Source organism: Macrobrachium nipponense, chromosome 6 (genome assembly GCF_015104395.2).
Source record: "Macrobrachium nipponense isolate FS-2020 chromosome 6, ASM1510439v2, whole genome shotgun sequence".
Lineage (NCBI taxonomy): Eukaryota > Metazoa > Arthropoda > Malacostraca > Decapoda > Palaemonidae > Macrobrachium > Macrobrachium nipponense.
Genome location: NC_061108.1, coordinates 108,296,964 through 108,317,421, shown reverse-complemented (window position 1 = coordinate 108,317,421; position 20,458 = coordinate 108,296,964). Strand labels below are relative to the sequence as shown.

At 38.1% G+C, this 20,458-nt stretch overlaps 1 protein-coding gene across 2 annotated transcripts in view; it reads right to left on the bottom strand.

The window, feature by feature from the left end:
* Positions 1-1,606: 1,606 nt before the first annotated feature.
* LOC135216867 (glutathione synthetase-like) overlaps positions 1,607-20,458 on the bottom strand; it is a 121,244-nt gene continuing 102,392 nt past the window's right edge. For both annotated transcript variants that reach the window (XM_064252380.1, XM_064252381.1), the window contains exons 6-13: positions 6,494-6,536; positions 5,663-5,736; positions 5,318-5,482; positions 4,999-5,152; positions 4,241-4,345; positions 3,923-4,036; positions 3,522-3,679; positions 1,607-3,321 (exon numbers count right to left, since the gene is read on the bottom strand). In XM_064252380.1, the coding sequence (XP_064108450.1) occupies positions 3,195-3,321; positions 3,522-3,679; positions 3,923-4,036; positions 4,241-4,345; positions 4,999-5,152; positions 5,318-5,482; positions 5,663-5,736; positions 6,494-6,536 (940 nt within the window). In that variant the 3' untranslated portion in view covers positions 1,607-3,194. The remainder of the gene's footprint in view (positions 3,322-3,521; positions 3,680-3,922; positions 4,037-4,240; positions 4,346-4,998; positions 5,153-5,317; positions 5,483-5,662; positions 5,737-6,493; positions 6,537-20,458) is intronic.

Genomic DNA, 20,458 nt, shown 5'->3' with positions numbered 1-20,458 from the left:
GCCACAGGCCAAGCACTGGGACCTATAAGGTCATTCAGGGCTGAAATGGAAATTGACAGTAAAAGCTTTGAAAGATGTAACATGAGGAAACCTCACAGGAGAGGGTGGAAAGTAAGATGAAGAAAGAGAAGATGAAAGGAGCCACAGTAAAGGGGATGAAAGTAGTTGCAGCTAGGGGCTGAAGGCATGCTGCAAAGAACCTTAAGTAATGCTTACAGTGCACCGCATAAGGTCCACTGAAGGCACCACCCCCCTATGGGATGCAACACTTGTGGGCGTAGTAAAGCCTCCACTTATGAGAAATGAAGCTGCCCTCGGCCTCAGTCAGGACAAGGACCAGATCAGTGAATGGTGTAGTCGGTGCGGTATGAGGCTGAACTCCAGTACAATGAAAACACTATTGATTAGCAGATCTCATACAGATTTCCCCCCCCCCCATCCTCCCCTTTAGGTGGGTGGAACTTTGCTGAATGAGTCTGGAGCTTTAACTATTCTAAGTGTAACTTTTGACTCACATCTAACTTTTATGAAACATCTAATGAAAGTTTCAGCAAATGCTGCATGAAAGTTAGGTATTGTTCATAAGGTCTTATACATTTACAACAGTGATAAAATCAGTGGAACCTGTTTTAGGTCATTTGTGCTTTCTTTACTAGAATACTGTCCTCCGGTATGGATGTCTGCTTCTGCCTGAGATTTACCTCTTTTAGATAGAGTGGTTCACGGTGGTAGATTTCTGTTTCCTAATAGTAGCGGTTATTATGACTTGGACCATTGATGGATGGTCTCTTTTTTGCCACTTTTTCATAAGTTGTCTTTCAACAGAGATCTTTCACATTCACAATTGATCCCTAATCCCCTTGACCTGCCGCTGTTGAATTCAGTTCCAGAGGTTCTTTGTTCCTCACACTGTTGGACTGTGGAACAGCCTTTCAGAGGATGTCATGCAACTGAAACTTCAGAAGTTCAAGCGAAGATGCATTGTATTACTACCCTAATACATACTATTCTTCTTGCATTTTAATACATTTTTATCTACTTATTAATATATTCATTTCTTTTTCAATAAGTGGATCTCCTCTTTGTGTATTTCCCTTTACCTCTTACTTCTCCCTAATGAACACCATATTCTTTGAAGCTTGAACTTCAGTTCATTGGCCCCTACAGGCTTCTTCCATATGAATAGGTTTCATCTGAATAATAATAACAACTTGTAACTTCTCAATGTGTAACACTGGTGCATTACTTACACTAAGCAGTAGCCCTTACAAATAAAATAAAAAGAGAGGTGGTTTTGAACAGCCGTAGCTGCAAAATGCTGAGATTTACAGCTTGTGTATTATGGAAAGATCATGTTACAATTGAGGAAGTGCAGAAGTGATGTCCAAAAACTATGATCCCAGTGTGAGAAATGGAGAGCAATTATACACTAAAATAAGTCATGGACATGGAGGTGGCAGAATGTGGACTAATAGGAAGGCTTTTTAATAAAGGTGAAGAGAGAACTCCAAAAAATGTCTGTGTGATGGGAAAACTATTGTAAAAATCCTATGATGATGCCAAGGAAGAGATAAAATTGAATAGGAAATATAACAGAAACAACTGATAATTCTTCCCAAGATTTTATTTACCAGTGATTTACATATTTTTATATAGTTTCCAATAGTATAACAATCCATATACAAACATGAAAATTGCATTGTATGTTAAAGAAAATAAAAAATTTACTTCATTTACAGAATAGCTATAAAAATCCCACATATATATAAATTCACGTATAAACCATTTTCATACCGAAAAAAGAAAATTAACATCATGAAAAGCCCATGCTGAGAGTACAAAAAAACATAATTAAGAGTAACTAAATATAAAGTAACATATTTTCTAACAAAACTAAGAGTTCAAAATTAGTGCTGAATATGATTAAAAGTTACGTTGAACTAATTACAGTGGACCCCCCGTATTCGCGTTCTCCAGATTCGCAGGCTCACACTTCGCGGATTTCTCTGGGGAACGTTTCCCCGCATTATTCCCGGAAAATTCGCGCATTCGCGGTATTTTTCTATGATAAATATCCACAAATTCCTGGTTTTTTTATGAATTTCATCATAAAATGCACTTTATGTAATAAAACTATTAAAAAAACCAAGTATGAACATTTTTAGTGGGTTTTTCTAGAGTTTTAACTAACAAAATAGGCTGTTTCTAGCATTTTTATAGGGGTTCCAAACATTCGCGGGTTCTAACTATTCACGGGGGGGTCTGGTACGCATCCCCCGCGAATACGGGGGGACCACTGTACAACCAATTTAACACCTCTGAGCTATCTGTTCTAATATATATTTTTCTCACATATAAACATACCCAAAATATATAGAAAAAATGAGAGGATGCTCAAATATACTGTTTCTTCCAGAGGCAGGCAAAAATACTACAGTTATGAGATGCAGATCAAACACGTTTAAATAGTATGTTACGAACCTTACAGGCACAAATAATTGATGCATAAAATTCATGCTTCAATTTAAAGAAAGTGATGACCTAGATGACCTGGTGGTTTTACATGCACTGCTGACTGTTATTCTATCATAATTAGTTTAACAAGACCACTGAGTTAATTTTAGGTTCATAAGACTTGCCTGCAGGATATGTACTGAAATGATAGTTTAATAATGGAAGTTGAAGAATGGAGCATGATAAAGGTATAGAAGTTGGTCTGCTATGTGGGAAGTGACCAATGAAAATGGATGAGTAGTACAGATCAGAGGACAATGCAACTAGGGCTGAAGACACACTGCAAAGGACCTTTAGTACCATCTACAGTATGTCACTTAAGGCCCAGAGTAGGTGGTAGCCTCCTAAAGAGATTACATGAGTGATGTATCATTAATGATAATGTAGGGGGAGTATCCTAATCAACTTTACCATTTAGTATTGCAACATCCTGTAATGATGGATTACTTCACATTCTGGAATCCTTTCAGGACCACATTGTAGAAAAAGTTACAAAATTATTTGTGATGTAGAAAAAGCTAAAAATCATCTAAGTTTTAATAAAAAAATCTTTTTATAAAAAAGAATCGCTTACTACCAAGACTCATGGGCATTTCCTCAACTTTACAAATTGTAAAATTTACGGGTTGTAAGAAAAATATAGAATAACAGCCAAAAAATTAAGATAATCAGGATCACAATCAGTCAAATAAGAAGACAGAGTCCAGGGCACCAAGTCCAGCAGCAACACCACCCTCATTGACAGATGAAAGCTTTGTCCGAAGCATGTGTCCAGCATACTCATTCAAAAGGATATCTTTGTCATCTCTGAAATTGTGCAAGTAGGTTCAAATGTCTATTACTTGAATTTTTTGTTCATTTATTCAACACGTAATATTGAAATAACCAAAGTAAAATTGTGCCAAAGTAATTCTGGCATACTTTTTTGGGCTAAACCCTAGGCATGAGAGTTGTATCAACTGGGACTGAAATTAATATGTATTCTCAAAAGAACAAGTACTACTTACCCAATCACAGCTCCAAAAATTCCAAGTTCTGATACCACTTCAGCTAATGATACAGGCATGTGGGGTCTAATCAGATAATTTTGCTGAATAGGTGGCCGAATTCTATCCATAAGAATAAATGCCTCCCTTTCAACTGAGTCCTTTATTTTTTCCAAGACCTTAAAAGAGAAAGAAATTTTACTTCAGCAACATCACTTACTAATTAGAAAAACTAAGTTTGGAAGTTGAAAAGAATATTGATACTTTTCCCATAATTTTATGAATTTATCTTCAGTTTACAGACATTTTCATCAAAACAAAAGATAGCAGCTGATGAAGAAAGATGTTAAGCATATAAAAATAAATGCTCTCCACATACAAAAATCCACTCATAAAAATGAAGAACAGTAATGATGACTTACATCTTTGATTTCCTTGCCATAAACATTATTGCCTCCACCTTCACGCTGGGGCTTCAAGACAAACCGTTCTGGGCTTTCTAGTGCCATCTTGACAGCTTTATCTCCCTCTTCATCCTATAATAACCATATGACATTGTACTAGATGAAAACTATTGCATTAAGAGCCCTTTGACTGATTTAGCAACATGATAAAATACAAATTCATCTAACATTACTATTATTCGTGAGGTCAAATTCATCATAAAACCTCAGTAAACAAATAGTCCAACATTCATTGATCGTCAATGCAACTAACTTTATTAGAATTTTTAAACATACCCGATCTAGAGTATATAATCCTGTGAAGAGCTGCCTAACATGATCGGCTTCTGAATCAGACAAAAACCTCTTGAGCATACCTGGACGTGCTAGTTCTTGCTGAACCTGATGAATGAAATAACAAGTATAAAAAGGCATATTAACATTACAACCACAACACAAATGAAAGCAAGGATTTAATAGTTTCAGCCACAACAAATTTTAATGAATTGCAGTACAATGTAGAATTCTCTTCTAGTATGTGTCTGCTGTGCTGTCTTATAGTCTGCCTTCAGGTTTAAGTTCTGATTCACTTTTCTCTTTTCCTTCTAAATTATCATCTGAACATCTTTGTCTTATGAAAAAATTGAGTAAACCTCAGTATCCCCAGTGGTAACACTTGAAGAGCAAACTGAGGGTCACTGCAGTAATTTAAAAAAGCAAGGCACTTATCATAAATGGGTGCCTAATCTAAAGCTAAATATTTAGCTCATAGTACTCCCTCATAAATCATGCTATATTAAACAAAGAAAATTGTTGTGACAGGTTAAATGGCATTCAACCACCTTCATAATCACTCAATTTTTCTGTTGAGAAAAATGCAACACTTAAGATGTTCCATCTGATGATTTTATGACTGAATCTCCTTGATAAACATTGTGTAAATAAATGCATAAAATTTTAATGAAATATTTCAGAAACGTACACAAACAGGGTTAAATAACCTGAGATACTTATCTAAAATAAAATACCTTCTTTGCACCCTTTAAATAAAATACCTTCTTTGTGCCCGCGAGGTGATACTGAATGCTTGGGCATTTGATGGCTTTCGATCTCTCAATAGTAAGGCGAGCTTCCCATTCTGCCTCAGTGTGATATTGTCCTGGCTCATAACCAGCACGGAAATAAACTACAGCCACTTCATCACCATCTCTGTAAAATATAAGGATCATGATTGCATAATTAAATATGTACAATTAAATATTACATTTTTCAAATTTTCAGTGAGTCAGAATTTCCCCACACTCATATCTAGGTAAATAATTTGTAATTGTAAAAACTGAGTTTATAAAATGCATTTCAGTCAATGCAAATTACATAATTAGCCTTTTGTCATTCGTTAAGGTCCCCCGCTGGCTAATTTCAGTAAGGTTACGACGTATGACGTGGATGTCAGGTCTCTGACGGCGAATCTCGTACTCGTGGAATCTCTGATCACAAATATTGTAGGTAATGTCTTCAATCACAAATAGGATGACAGCTCTGAAAAATGCAAGATTTCAAGCTCTACATATCATTAAAATAAAGGATATTTATGAATGGCTTCCTTATCCAGCAGTTTTGTTCTAAAACAAACAAATATAATGGCAACAATTTAAGCAAGAATCAAGAACACACTACAGTATTACATATAATTTTCTGTAACAAACATTGTTCACATACTTGGGATTTTTGTAGTGCTTCCAAGCTGATACCATTCCCCCACATAGTCCAGATAAAGCACCATTCTCCGGAAGCTGTGAATTATTCAAAAATTTTTATATCTTTCCATTTATCAACCTGTGCTCTCATGTGGATTTCAAAATTGCTGACTGATTTCCACACCTTAATTTACCTTAATTTCAAGCATATGGCTTTCTCAGTGGATACTGTACTAAGCAAAAGATCCCATCAATGCTTTCTCTCCTAGTTCACTGCTTTATTCTTCTATAATAAAAAAAACTTCACTTTTTCTTAAACTCCAACCAGTCACCCCTTCAACTTTATATGAATACAATCACCTGCAACCTGAAATATCTCATTTATGAAATAGAATCCCCTGAACCGGAAAGACCTCCATTTTTACTTACTTCCAAGTCAACACTGTAAATACTTCAAGCCCCCATGATACTGGTTCACTCCTTAAAGTGATATTTCCAAAATAGAATAAAAATAATGACCATCCTTCCACAAAAACCCATGATGAAACCTTTTCAACAACAAGAAAAAAAGTTATTCCACAGCTACCTTGTTTCTTTATGTCATGCTCAGACATTCTGTTATAAAAACCTTTCTAGACATAAAAGAATCTATATTTGTAAGCTGTACTTTCTTCCTATTCAGTAACACATTTGTTTACTCTATTTCTTTATTGTGACATTCTACTAGTTTTCCTTTTTTATATTAGTATTCCCATTATATTCATGGATTTTTAATAAATGTATTCAGCTCTTCCTAAAGTAAATTAAAGTAAATTATAAATTATATAAATGAAAATGTGATAACTTCACTTACGTGATGTAACAGTTCAGGTCTCCGGAGTTCACCAAGAACATACCTAAAACAAAGAACAAAATTTGAATTCACACCATACAACATTTTATCATGTATACTAAATTCTGAGCAATACTGATATTATTTTAGCTTAGGGCATTTTTACCAAACCAATGAATCAAAATCCTTAACTGTCAAGAGAGTTGGTCAAAAAATTATTAAAATGAGAACTAATTAAAATATTAAGTTACAGTTTATTATGACAAATTATAAAGACAAATTCCTCAGCATTCACTGATGTAAATTATATTAATGCTGACCCTTCAAATGTACCAGAAACATTTTCTAAAAATGTGTGCAAAGTCAAATTAGAACTACAATTCCTAGAGAAATCTATATCTAGTGTAAACTTTTAAGAAAACTAGATTAGGGAAATTCTAAGGTAACATTAGAAACAATTACTGTAAGGAACAGAATTATGAGTGATATTTCTCATTACTGTGTATTTTATGAAAAAACTTTACTTATAATAAACATAAATATAGAAACCTAAAATTTAACATGAAAAGAACTTTTATGAAGTTATTTTGGTACATAACAATCAAACCAATGCCGTGCAAATGCCTTCCTTACTAGGTAGTCTTAATGTGTAAGATCAGTCAAATTTTAACTGCCACACTTACTGGTGACATTATTAGCTGAGGGCCCCAGAATTTTAGAAGCCCTTTTATTCACTAGTGGCATTACACTCTAATCATTCGTATTATAACTCTTTCACTTGCACAGTAACTCACAGTTTGCTAAGATGTGTTTGTGTATAGAGACGGAGGATTTTCCTATGTACTTTGGAAAATGATATTGTTATGATACAATAAAGTTTGTTCATACTTACCTGGCAGATATATATATAGCTGTATTTTCTGAAGTCCGACAGAAATTCAAAAACTTCCGGCACACACAGTGGTCGGCCAGGTGGTTAGTACCCATTCCCGCCGCTGGGAGGCGGGTATCAGGAACCATTCCCATTTTCTATTCATAATTTTTATTTCCACTGTCCCCTGAGGGGAGGTGGGTGGGTACTTAATTATATATATCTGCCAGGTAAGTATGAACAAACTTTATTGTATCATAACAATATCATTTTGTTCATGAAACTTACCTGTCAGATATATATATAGCTGAATCCCACCGTTGGAGGTGGGAAGGGACAGAATAGAAGGATTTTGGGAAACAAATGCATGCAGATGATTTACATCTTGGTTCCACCTGTTAGCATTGCTGGCTTCGTGGTTATTGCCACGTAAGTCTGCTTGTGCTACTAGAGTTGCCAGCGAGGTAGAGACCTATATAGCTGGTGCACTCCAGATGATCTGTCAACAGGGGCGAGACCACGACGTGACTAGACCATATTGACCATACCATGAGGGCTAAGAAGTAAAATAAATATATATATAAAAATATATATCACCACCTGACCAACCTAGCCAAAGTTAAAGTGTGTTAACTAAGGCTTAAGAGTTAAGAAGTCACCGTTGTCGGCGACTCAACTACTAAATTAAGAGCTCTTCCTAACCATTTTCTACAGGATAGGATGAGTGGTACTACTTGCCCCCAAGATTGTGTCTGCGACACGTATGGCCCTAGCGAGCAGCAGATCTCATATGCCATCTTCACATCTCGCAGGAGTGTGAATTGAACACAGAGTTGCTTCGCTAAAACATGGTACTCAGGATGTTGCTGAGTGCCATGCTCTGTTGAAATGCTTCCGAGGCCGCGCCCTCACCTCGTGAGCATTCAAATCAAAAGATTTCAAATCTTTGTGCCAACACAATGAAGGAGCTTTTTTGAAAGAACTCCTTAACAATAAAGCCAGGGTGTTCTTCGATATGGGCAAGTCTGGTCTTTTCGGAACACTGCAGATTGTCCGTACGACTTCGACTTTCTTGAGTTTTATGTAGATAAAACTTGAGAGACCTGACAGGGCACAGGACTCTCTCTGGCTCCTGCCCAATAACTTGTGCCATCCTTGATTCCAAGCTCCTGGCCCAAGAACAAGACGGGTTTCCATTCTTAGGCCACAACGGAAGGCTTAGAGAACGCACCGCCTTGTGTTCTCTAATGCCAAAACTTCTGACGATGGCTGAAACCTCACTAACCCTCTTTGTCGTATCTAGGGTGGTTAGAAAAAGGCCTTCCTGATCACGTGCAAGAAGTTAACAGGTAGGAGATGTTCGAATGCTTTGACATCAAGAACTTCAGACTATGTCTAAGTTCCATATTGAAAGCTTCGATCTGGACATGCACAGTCAGTCAGTCTGTACTAAAGTCAGGTGACCGACCAGTTGACCAGTCAGACGCATCAAGGACAGCAAGGCTGTACCCTGAAGACCATAAGGCACTATTCTTCGCTGAAGGATGAATGTCTGGACTGCCTGGGCGATTCAAGCTAAGCAAACCTTGGGGTATGAACGCAACCCAACGTCGTTAGCGAATCAACTCCTGAGCCACTCCTGACTCGAGCTTCTGGTGCCAGGAGAAAGGAGCGAGGAGCAAAAAGGCGATTCAGTCCCGAAGGACGAATGCCTGACAGTCCAACCTGGTCTCATGTTAAACGATCATCGGGGGTGTGTAAACGCAACCGACTTCGTCAACAAGAAACTCAGGGCTACTATGTGTCTCCTGATCTCGCACGAGTGTCTGACTCCGAGAAAACAGGTGAGACAAAAAGTAGATGGTGAGCGAGTTTCGAGATTCCACAGAACTCAAAGATCGTGAAGGGCTTTGTTGTTTGACAGAAGCAAATCTCTGAGCCCAAAGGCCATCAACAACATATTTGCGTATTCTTTAATAGTTGTGACTGCCAGCTTATCCATTCTTCAACGGAAAGGGAAGACGGCAATCTTATGCTGTCAACATCTCGATAGTCTGAACGTAGTCAGACTCAGAGCGGAGAGGTTATAGGTACCTTTCGTGTTAAAGTAGACCGACTCTCTCGGAAAAGGTCCTTGGAAGGACGTGACCTCTGTGAATCTAGGATCTTGAAGGCCAACGTGGGGCGATTAGCGTCATTGTCGCTCCCTGTGATGGTATAAATCATCTTATTACATTTCCTAAGCGTTTGAAAAAGGGGAAAAAGAGACTAAACATCCATCCCTGTTCAATATCATAGCGAAGAGATGTATGAAAGGACGTCCCTAAAGTCTCCATAACTCTCAACATACTTCTAAAGAAAGATTCCACTCGGAAGTCAGTAGTTGCTGCCGTCGATCGAGACGATTCGTACGGACTTTTGCAATCCTGTAACGAACCTCTAGAGGATCGTTACATTCTACGCCTGTTGTTATAATAGGCTCTTTCTCGTAAACCCGAACAGGGACCGAGAGAAGATACTTCCTAAGATATGAGAGAGCTGTGGAAGATCAGAGTTGATATGGACCACTGGTTCCAAAAACTCGTTTCCAGGACTGGAGGGACGACAGAATTGCTTCCACTTCTTTCAGATTATGATCCAGGACATCTGAAACCCTCTCCAGATGTCCGGCACCTTCTTTCTATCACCTCAAGTGATACTTAACGCACCAAGAGATGTTCAGAATCATTCCTAGATCTTTAATAAAATTTCAGTTTCCCGGTAGGAAAAAACTGTAGAGGTCTGAATTGCAGTCTATTCAGGGAAACAAACTTCTTTAGGAAGGAAATGGTCCCCAGCAAGCTCATCCATTCCCTCACACAGTATGTTTACTTCCCTAAAAAGGCTGCGCTTTGCCTAAGCAGGAGAGCATATAATAGTGAAATGTTGCGGTAGACTCGTAGTCCTATACCGTGCGGTAACGAGCACCGAAAGGAGTAAGAGATATCTCTGAGAACATAGTAAGGCAAAACGAATGCAATGTTTATTCATTCATGTAAGAAATCCCCTCAATCTTAGGCTAAAGTCCATGATTGTAGGGCAGAGATACAGTTAGTCAGTCAATCCCGCAGGAGAGAGAGAGACGTAACTGCCAGCACAGAGATACGGTTAGTCCGTCACCCTCCCGCAGGAGAGAGAGACGTACCTACCGCGCATGACAGCGAACGAGCTGGTACTGCCTCGTTTGGACTGGCGGAGAGGACAGTGACAGCAGCAGCTTACGATCGTCGTCTCTTAACTTTATGCCTGGGTTGCCAGCTACCCTATTCTACGAAGAAATAGGTCCGTAATTTTTAGCATAAAGAGACTCTCAAGCTGGTATATTTAAGCGAAACAGAAAACGCTAAATATAGAGATGCGTTTGTGTCGTCATAACACTACCATACAACGGTAAAAGATAAATCGGAAACTCCTGGAAGGCTGCAGGGAGTAACGATTAAATGTCCTTAAATTAATAGACAATAGACCTCTCGGTTGCCATCCGAAGAGGTAACTACAGCAAGCGTATATGACTTGAACCAACCAGTAGTAAAATAACGCAAGGCAAAATATGATATTATATTGCAATAAAGTTTTTTCATACTTACCTGGCAGACATATATACTATAGCTGAATTCGGAAATACAGCTACATACATATCTGACAGGCAAGTTTCATAAACAAAACTCAAGAGAATTGAAGCGGACAGCTCAAGCTTCTTATGTTATTGGACATAAGCGTTCACTGACGTAGTCTACAAGTCTATTTCTTGTACGAGTCTGCGAATGATGAATGAGAGCTCTTCCGAATCTTGTCAATAAGAGCTTATCCGCTTACGCAATATAAAGTTAATGAGAAGTTTGTCAATGAGAACTAACCCATTTACGGGACAAAGAGATAATTTGTCAATGAGGGGATACCCACTTACTTGACAAAACGATAGTATATTGTCAATGGGGGAAATTCACTGAATTGACAAAACGTAATCCAGGAAGTCGAGCATTTATTTTCGATTCCCGTCTCAAACGAGGAAGGGGCAAGAATCCTGTTAAGAGACGGCTTACGACAGGTAGAACGACGATGTTCAATTCGGCAGCGTAGTCCCGACTAGGAACTAACAAAATCTATCATCTGAAAAGCCCTTTCAGATGGGCTAAAAAGCTTGCAAAATTATCCTGGGAAGAGGAAGAAACTCTCCAACCAGCTTCCTCTCCCGTATCAAAATTTATTGGCAGTATGGCAAAGGAAGTCCTGTCTTGCGCTTTCCTCCTTTTGATGAGTGCCTTTGCAAGAATCCTACTGAACGTTGCCGAGAGTCCTGACGTGCAGGACGTCGAGCTTTTACATAACCCATAGCTGCCTTACCGCAGTCTTGACTGCGGTAGAGCAAAAGAGATCTTTCCTTGAGCTTTCCATAACTCCATCCAATCCTGGACTTTACGAAAAGCAATATTACTGACAGAGACCTCTATAATTCACGAAACCCGTGGTCTTGCTGGGTTTCGAAAACGAAGTTGCCTTTTCACTTTAAGCTTCCTCCGAAGCACTGCTTACTTCACATTCTTCGCAGGCGATGTAGAAGGGATCACCGAAGTTAGGTAAAAACTCTTTAGGCCCAAATCAGCTTGAAGACTTCAACAGAAACGTTCAGCCAGGCGACACACCTAGCGTGCGCTGGCGCGCGCGCTCGGCGTCCACTGGCTAGCAGCGAGCACGCTCGGCGTCCACTGGCGAGCAGCGAGCACTCTCGGCGCGCCGCTCGCGCTCGGTATCCACTGGCGTGCGCTCGGCCTCGGCGTCTACTGGTGCGCGCTTGGCGTGCACCCGCGCGCGCCTGGCGTCAAAAAAAAAAAAAAAAAAAAAAAACGTGCAGAAAAGCGTCACGCTCCTGACAGGCGTCAATGCAAGCGAAACTGCCTTCAGGGAAGAGCATTAGACATCTCGGAGAGAAAACCGACTGCACGAAGCAGTCTCAGGTGAAGGGTTGATCGTGTGAGAATACGCGGGGCGAGGGAACGCCTTCTTATTCTCACAGCAACAAAGCTAGGACGTCCGCGCTCAAAAGCGTCCTGCTAATATGACTTGCTTTCCCTTTTCTCGGTGGAAAGACGTACACGAGTTCAGGCGACGTTCGCCTTCTTACTTCTCACTGCAACGCATGACGAGAGAGAGAGAGAGGACGTGAAACGTCCTCTTCTATAAAGCTTCTATTTAGAGGGCGCGAGTCCTTCCGAAAGCTCCAAACCCTACGCAGGGAGGACGCTTCGGAGGACGAGAAGCAATCCTTCAGGATTCGTGCACGCACTTTGGCAGCCTGGGAGTAACTTCAGGTCTGCCGAAGGCACGTCAGATCAGTGAGAGTTCCTCGTAACCCTCCTTCGGCTTTCGACATGCTCTCTCCCTGTTCCTGGGAGTCAAGCAGAGGTCCCGGCCTAGAGGCGAAATAAGGCCGATCTGACGCACCCTCCACTACACAAGGGGCACTGTCACTGCACTTAGCCACTTCACTTTTGCTCTCCAAAGCCAGCACTTTCGATTCTAAGTTACGAATCGATAGAGTATCAGAGAGGTCAATACCCTCTACAGAAACTGTTTAGGGCCCGAAGGCAACATTACAGGGTTAGGAGTAACAACTACAGAAGTAGCACTCTTCACCACAATGATAGGAGAGCGAGCACCTTAGATTCCAAGATACAGATGGAATCTAACGTAAAGGGCATTACCTCACGAGACATATTTATAGCCCGTAGGCCATACTACAGGGTTAGGCAAAATAAAGTCTACAGGTAGGTTAGCCTACCCTGACTTTGTTTACTGATTAATTGCGTACATACGAATCATACGTCTTCCTTACAGAATTAGACAAAGTCTCACACTCCTTACATGACAAATCTCAACAAAGAAGCAAGACACATAGCCCTCGTGCATATCGAGTGCGGAACTACCGAAGCTTTCGGTAGCCACACCCTATCTTAGCAGACAACACCCTCTGAAACTAGCCTAACTAGATTCAGATATACAAAAATGAATCATATTCAAAACAATTTAAGATAGCGTATGCCTAGCCACAAATCCAAGTCAATAAATCAAAAGACAATTAGGATATTTAGCGGCCATGAAGTTTCCAAAATCCAAAGACGGAGGTACTGAAAACAGGTGTTTCCAGCACCGGCGACAGAAAAATTATGAATAGAAAATGGGAATGGTTCCTGATACCCGCCTCCCAGCGGCGGGAATGGGTACTAACCACCTGGCCGACCACTGTGTGTGCCGGAAGTTTTTGAATTTCTGTCGGACTTCAGAAAATACAGCTATATATATATCTGACAGGTAAGTTTCATGAACAAACTATCATTTAGTAGTTTCATTTCAGTTCGTAACTTGAAATAAGTAGGATATGTATGATCATTTCTCGTTAGCTCACCAAGGGTGAAGCTAAGGCAAAATAGCTTTACATATTCTATTGTCATTAATATTAGTATTTTACTTACACCACTTAGTCAGATTCCTAAACACAAGGCTAGACCAAACATATTTTATTTTGAATGATGAGTAAAATTATAGGTGGGAAGAAAGCAATGATAAAAAGTATAGGTGGGAAGAAAGCAAAGATAAAAAGAAGTGCAGATGAAGCTCAATGGAATGCTGCACAACAGCTGAAGCTTAATGTAATGCGCCACAGGAGAGAAACAAAATAGTTGAAGATACAAGTGCTCTTCAGTTGTCAGGCAAAATAACTTAGCAATATCCCTTAAGTAAAATTCCAGGCCTAGTAACAGTACTCAGGCTGGCAGTGAAATGCTGATCGATAAGGATGAAAGGAAAATATAGTATGTACTAGTATAGGTACTATAGCAGATTCACATCAACCGTGCATTTGATGTCTAAGCCAGTCCCTTACGACGCTCCTGATTGGCTGTTAATAAGCCTATCACAGGGCTGGAAAACTCTCAGTCTCTCAAGAGAGTTCACATAGGCAGGATGTATGTTCCACCTCTCCCAAGGGATACCTCCGAAAGACGTATCCCTCAGGAGAGGTGGAACACATCCTGCCTATGTGAACTCTTGAGAGAGACTGAGAGTTGGCTCATCAACATCCAATCAGAAGCATCGTAAGGGACTGGCTTAGACATCAGATGCACGGTTGATGTGAATCTACTATAGTATAGGTAGTAATTAGTGAATAAATTACCTGTTAGCCACCACAGGACTTAACAACAAGAAAGCAATGTACCTGTTGGTCTCCCAAGTAGAAGGCAGAGAAAATCAAGTATCAAGTACGAAGTTAAGTTTAAAGATAGAAAAAGGTTTTGTAGCTTATTTCTTGCAATTTGGAAGTTGTGATTTAGCTATAAAGCCTGAAGGGAAAAAATAATTCTATAACATGCCTGGGTTATGTCTGCTTACAAACTGTAGGCCTCAACAATTTTCCTTGTGGTGCTAAATGTTATCCAACTAAGAAGCAATATGGGCACAACCCTAATGATACTCTTGGCAGGCTTAAAAGAGCCACTGAGGAGACTATAGATTACTGTACATGATTGCGGCAACATCACAAGGTTTTAAAAGATTTCTACTAGAGCTAATGACTCCCCTTCTAGCAGTTAGTTGGAATGTAAAGAAAACAATACATGTGAACCCACTGGTGAGGGAATGGGATTTGAAGTTCTTCCACTGGTCATATGTCACAGGTAAAATCAGGAGAGGAACTTGATTGTCATGTCAATCCTAACACCACATAGAAAGATCAGTACAATACTTGACTGATTACCCATCTCTCCTAGAATACAGTGAAACCTCTACATACGCAAGTCCCTACGTACAAAAAATTCAGGTTACGAAAGCAAAGACGAAGATTTTTTTGCTTCTGTGTACAAAAATAATTCAGGTTGCGAAAGGGTAAAGTCTGAGATTCATCCGGGCCGCCGAGAACAATTTTAAAATTAGCGCGCCGCCAACTCAGTAGACTCGCCACCATCCTCCCGTTCTCCCATTGGTTCCTGATGCTAGTCACTGCCATAAGATCCTGCTCTCCTATTGGTCAGCATCTGTCCCATCATGCCTCTATGTAAAGGCGTTCCTTGACCATTTTTTTCAGCAGCGTTGTCGTAAACACTGGAATTCGTTCATTAACATATATTTCGTTTGTTAACGTGAATTCGTGTTAGTGATTTCTCTTTCGTTGTACTGTAAGTTACTTTATCGTGTTGTGCGTGAACTTAATTACTTATGTTATTACCATGGGTCCCAAGAATGTTGCTGAAGTTCACGGAAAGAAGAGGATGCTTTCTATGGAGAACGAAGATGGAGATAATCAAGAAGTGATAATGTTTTCTGCCATTTGTTAATGTGTTTCGTAAAGTTTAGTGTTAATTTTTCTGCCATTTTTAAATGTGTTTCATAAAGTTAAGTGTTCATGTTTTCTGCCATTTGTCCTCCTCTGTCGTCACTTTCAGACATCGCCTCACTCGAAAGGTAAGGTTCCACATTTTTCTACGTATGTATGCAACAGTATTTCTTATACCCTGTACACTAATACACTTTATTTACAAGTACAGTCATGGTTATGCTAGGTATTGAATGGTCCAAATTATTGTATTTCATTGTTTACTGGTCAATTTAGCTTTATTATAAAATTTACTGTGGTGTTTTTGTAGAGCTTGGAACGAATTAGGCAATTTACATGTAAAACGTAGTTCAAGATACGAAAAAATCAGGTTACGAAGGCTGCTTCGGAATGGATTAATTTCATATCCTGAGGCACTACTGTATTCCCAAGAAATCTATAAATGTGGACAGAAATAAAAGACTTGCCTCCTCTTCTTGCTAGTAGAACCGTTAGAAAACAAGAAGGAAGACGCATAGAAAGAAGGGAGGGTCCTAGCTGCAAGAAGAGGGGAGGATGTAAGATCATCAGTCACAATGGAGTCTCCTAAACCTGATGGCCAACCATGAAATTACACTGATAAAATTAAGATCAAGAACCTAGATGTCACTTATCACAGAGGATCTAAAAGCATTGGAATGTGCTTCCAAATCCCTTACTGTACCCAGAAAGAAAACTGAATGGGAGTAACTTATAGTCAGCCAATGACATTCTCATTTCTAGCATTCCTTGCTGTACATCCACCACCTTTTGTATTACATATCCAAGAGTCTTCTGTACCAGTGGCAGATTTAAGAAGGGGAGCACCTGGTCTTCCCCCACCCCCCATGGATATAAATAATAGAACATTATTTTCTTTCAAATCATTATAAATAGCAAAAATTTACTTAGTTAATGATTATTTCAACAACAACCGTACAACAACTACTGATGTGTGTGTGTATATATATATATATATATATATATATATATATATATATATATATATATATTATATATATATGCATGTGTGTATATATATATATATATATATATATATATATATATATATATATATATATATATATATATATATATATATATATATATATATATATATATATATATATATATATATATACGTACTTACATACATACATACATATATATACATATATATATATATGGCCCCCATGAGAGGTTTTTAGATCTGCCACTGTACGCTACACCCACAGTAGGTGTAAAAAAAAAGCTGTCTAACTTTCATGTGAGCAAAGTCACTAAGGGAGAACATAACTTAAATATAATTTTTTACTAAAAACCACAACAAATTTGTATAGTTAGAAACAATGAAAAAGGCAAACAGTAATGGGTAAATACATTAATGAAATCAATAAAAAATCAAGAATAAGAAATAGACAAGAAATAAGGAAAAACCACAAATAATAAAAAATAAAATGTGACTCAGCAACAAGATGCTATTTTCAAGAATGAAGGTTAACTGATTAATTACAAAAAAAAATCCTTAAAAAATACAAGTTGATTAATGTGTTATACTAAAAATAAACCCCATAGGCAAATGATTAAAAATATATTTACAAAAATTAAGGAGATAAAAGAAAATCAAATAATATAAAAAATAAATAGTCACTTGCATAAAAAAATACTGTCCTCTCTGTTAAAACCAATATATGAATATGTATATAAGAGTAAAGGTATCAGCATAATGGAGAATGAACTATTCAAGCAAAAAAGGTTCATTTCACTTTGAACCCTGTACAGTAATTGATATACCTAATCTAGACCAGTCAGGGAAGGCATCTGTACGGCAATGGTTTGCACCTAAGAAAGCAAAGTACACAAACATCTTACGATTTAGTACATATTAAAGACTTATATCTTGCATATGGTAGCTGTGATTGAATTACAATCCTAATTATAATATAAACTAAAAGCAATAAAAAGACAAATGAAAAATGAGCAATGATGAAATGTTCTAATTAATGCAAATTTACATTACAGTACTTGAAAGTTTTCAGAAGCAAAACAGTGACCTTAAACAAGGCAACAATATTCCAACTATGTTATGCTTGTACCTACTGTTCCCTAAATAAATTTTTGTTGAAGATGTTATTTGACAGAGTTCAGACAGGATCATTTATTTGCACTAGTACTACATCTACTATGGTTCTGCAACAGTAGATCATCTAAATAGTGTACAATGGTTTAGAGACTTTTGAAAGGGTTAGTATTTCATTAGAGGAAATAGGGTTGTCAAGTTCCTATTTAGAACCAGGCACTATAGACAGATGATAAGAGACGTAAAAAGGTATGTGACCAATCCCTGGACAACAGGATGTATTTCTCAGAATGTTCACGGTACAAAAAATTGTAAAAATAAAAATGCCTACTACAGAGAATGCATATGGCTACCAGTCAGCTAACAAACAAACCAAATCCATAACTGAAATATTAAACCAATTGCAGAGTACAAAATTAATAAATGATTTTCTGTACGTACATCTGTCATCTTGCCCAGAGAAAATATCAAAATCAACAAACTGGTGATTTGGCAGATCTTCAATAGTAAATATCTACCTTTCTCATTCTAAATCCTCAACTTGGAAATGCCAGTAGCAACTGACAGTTGAAAAATTACCTGTGAAAATGTGGTCTAAAATGAGTGATAAAAAACTATAGCAAAACTGACCTACAATAATAAAAAATTTCTAATTATTGCTGCAGAAAATGCTGAGTTGTTTAGTGCTTTTCAAGTCAAAAGCAACATTAACTACAGGCCACATTTGCCTGTCTTTCACATCATCTTTGGCTTAGTCCTACAATGTGACTCACAATTGCTTATCTAACACTTGACAACTGGAGTCTTGAATTGTAGCCTGATGTTCATGGATTCTACAGTCAAGATTTTGCTGTCCACTGAAATGCACTTCATGGCTGTCTCACCTGTTGGGTCAATATGTTCTGCTAGTCTGCTTGAAAACTATAAGAACCTCTAAACAGGAAAGATATGCATCTAGACTTCCATAAAATATTATCTTGAACTGTGGGACAGTATCTATGGCCCAACACCAGCCATTTTTAACCAGAAGAATAACAAACCAACGTTAAGTATTAAAAGTAAAACTTTCAGTCTTAACCTTTACTTCCTGGTCCAAACTGTGGAAACTGTGGACCATAAACAACATACCAACAGTACTGTAAATCTGAGATTCAAGAAATAAAGGACATGCACACCAAAAAAAACAGTAGGTTCTCCAGAGCCTTTAGTTGCTACATTATGAAAATAACACTGGCTCTCAGTATACAATGTAGCTGGTTTGCTTTTCACACTGCATGGACAGTTCACAGTCCCAATCACTTGCACATGCTTTCCATATGGCAATCACAGTCAGGAAGCTCATGACACATTCTCAAGCATGGCAACCACTTGCTATACATATGACAAGAAAACAATGAAGATTAGTACTACATATTCAAAATTGCTAGGTTGTAAATGAAGGCTCATACTAAGAGTTCAACTGAAGAAGTCTAAATAACAAGGATAAAATAACAAAAACACTGATTAATGATGTCTGCTGTCCTTTTTTTGTTAACTGTCTTTCATTAACCATCTTTTTCTCCCTACATAAGCATCAGGTCATGAGTAGGGACCAGTTTGCCATCTCATTGTTCACTCAGCATACATGACAATGTGCCTGAAGTACTTCTAACAAACTGCAGCTGCAACATTCATGAAGACCACAACTGCAGAAAGATATAAATCTTTTGCATGCATTCTCCCCATTTTACGACATGTTTACTCTCTACACAAAGCAATTACTCTAGTACTTCAAATTAGGCTCAGACACAGTAATAAAAAGCTTCAGTCTAGTTAAAAAAAATCTGTACTGGAGTGTTGCTCCTCCTCCAAAAGACACCTACAGTATACAAGATGAAAGTGGTGGATCCCCTCACTTTCTTTAACCTTAGTAACAATGTGAAACGCAATACGTATCGATACAAGCAAGCACTATGCTGTACAAAACCTTTGATCAAAGACATGATTACCATCAACCTTTCACCATTATCCATTAATATTAAATGGCTTTCTGGAGTCAATAAATTAAAACAACATCTCCAATAACTGAACTCCCACTTCCTTGAATTATGCAAAAAGTGCAACTCGATACACACCTGCAGTATACTGTATATATATATATACAGATAGTATATAAAAATCACTAGCATATCCCTGAACATAACATAATAAACAACAAATAATATGACTTATAGGATGTAAAGGTTAGCACTATGCAATGTATTCAAATGGGTTCAGATCACCATTTTGTGCAGAAAACTCACACCAGATGGCACTGAAGCCATTTGTATACATTGCATATGCAAACCTTTACAAGTTATAAGATGTAAAGGTTTGCACTATACAATGTATACAAAATGCTTCAAACCACCATCTGGTGTAGGTTTCTGCAATTTCGTCTAATGCAACAAAGGTCTGCAGTTAAGATTATTAAAAACTTGCCACCATACAAGTTTGTAATTTTCAGTGATTCTGGAAGTGACTTGGGAGCCCCCCGTAATTAGAGTTAAGAATCTTTCAGACAACACATTAAGATTTTACTCCACAAATTACATGAAGCCAGGAAAAATGTTCAAATATGTTGGATCCTTGTTCACTTAAGCATTACAGTAAATGAGGATGCTGATACCAAAG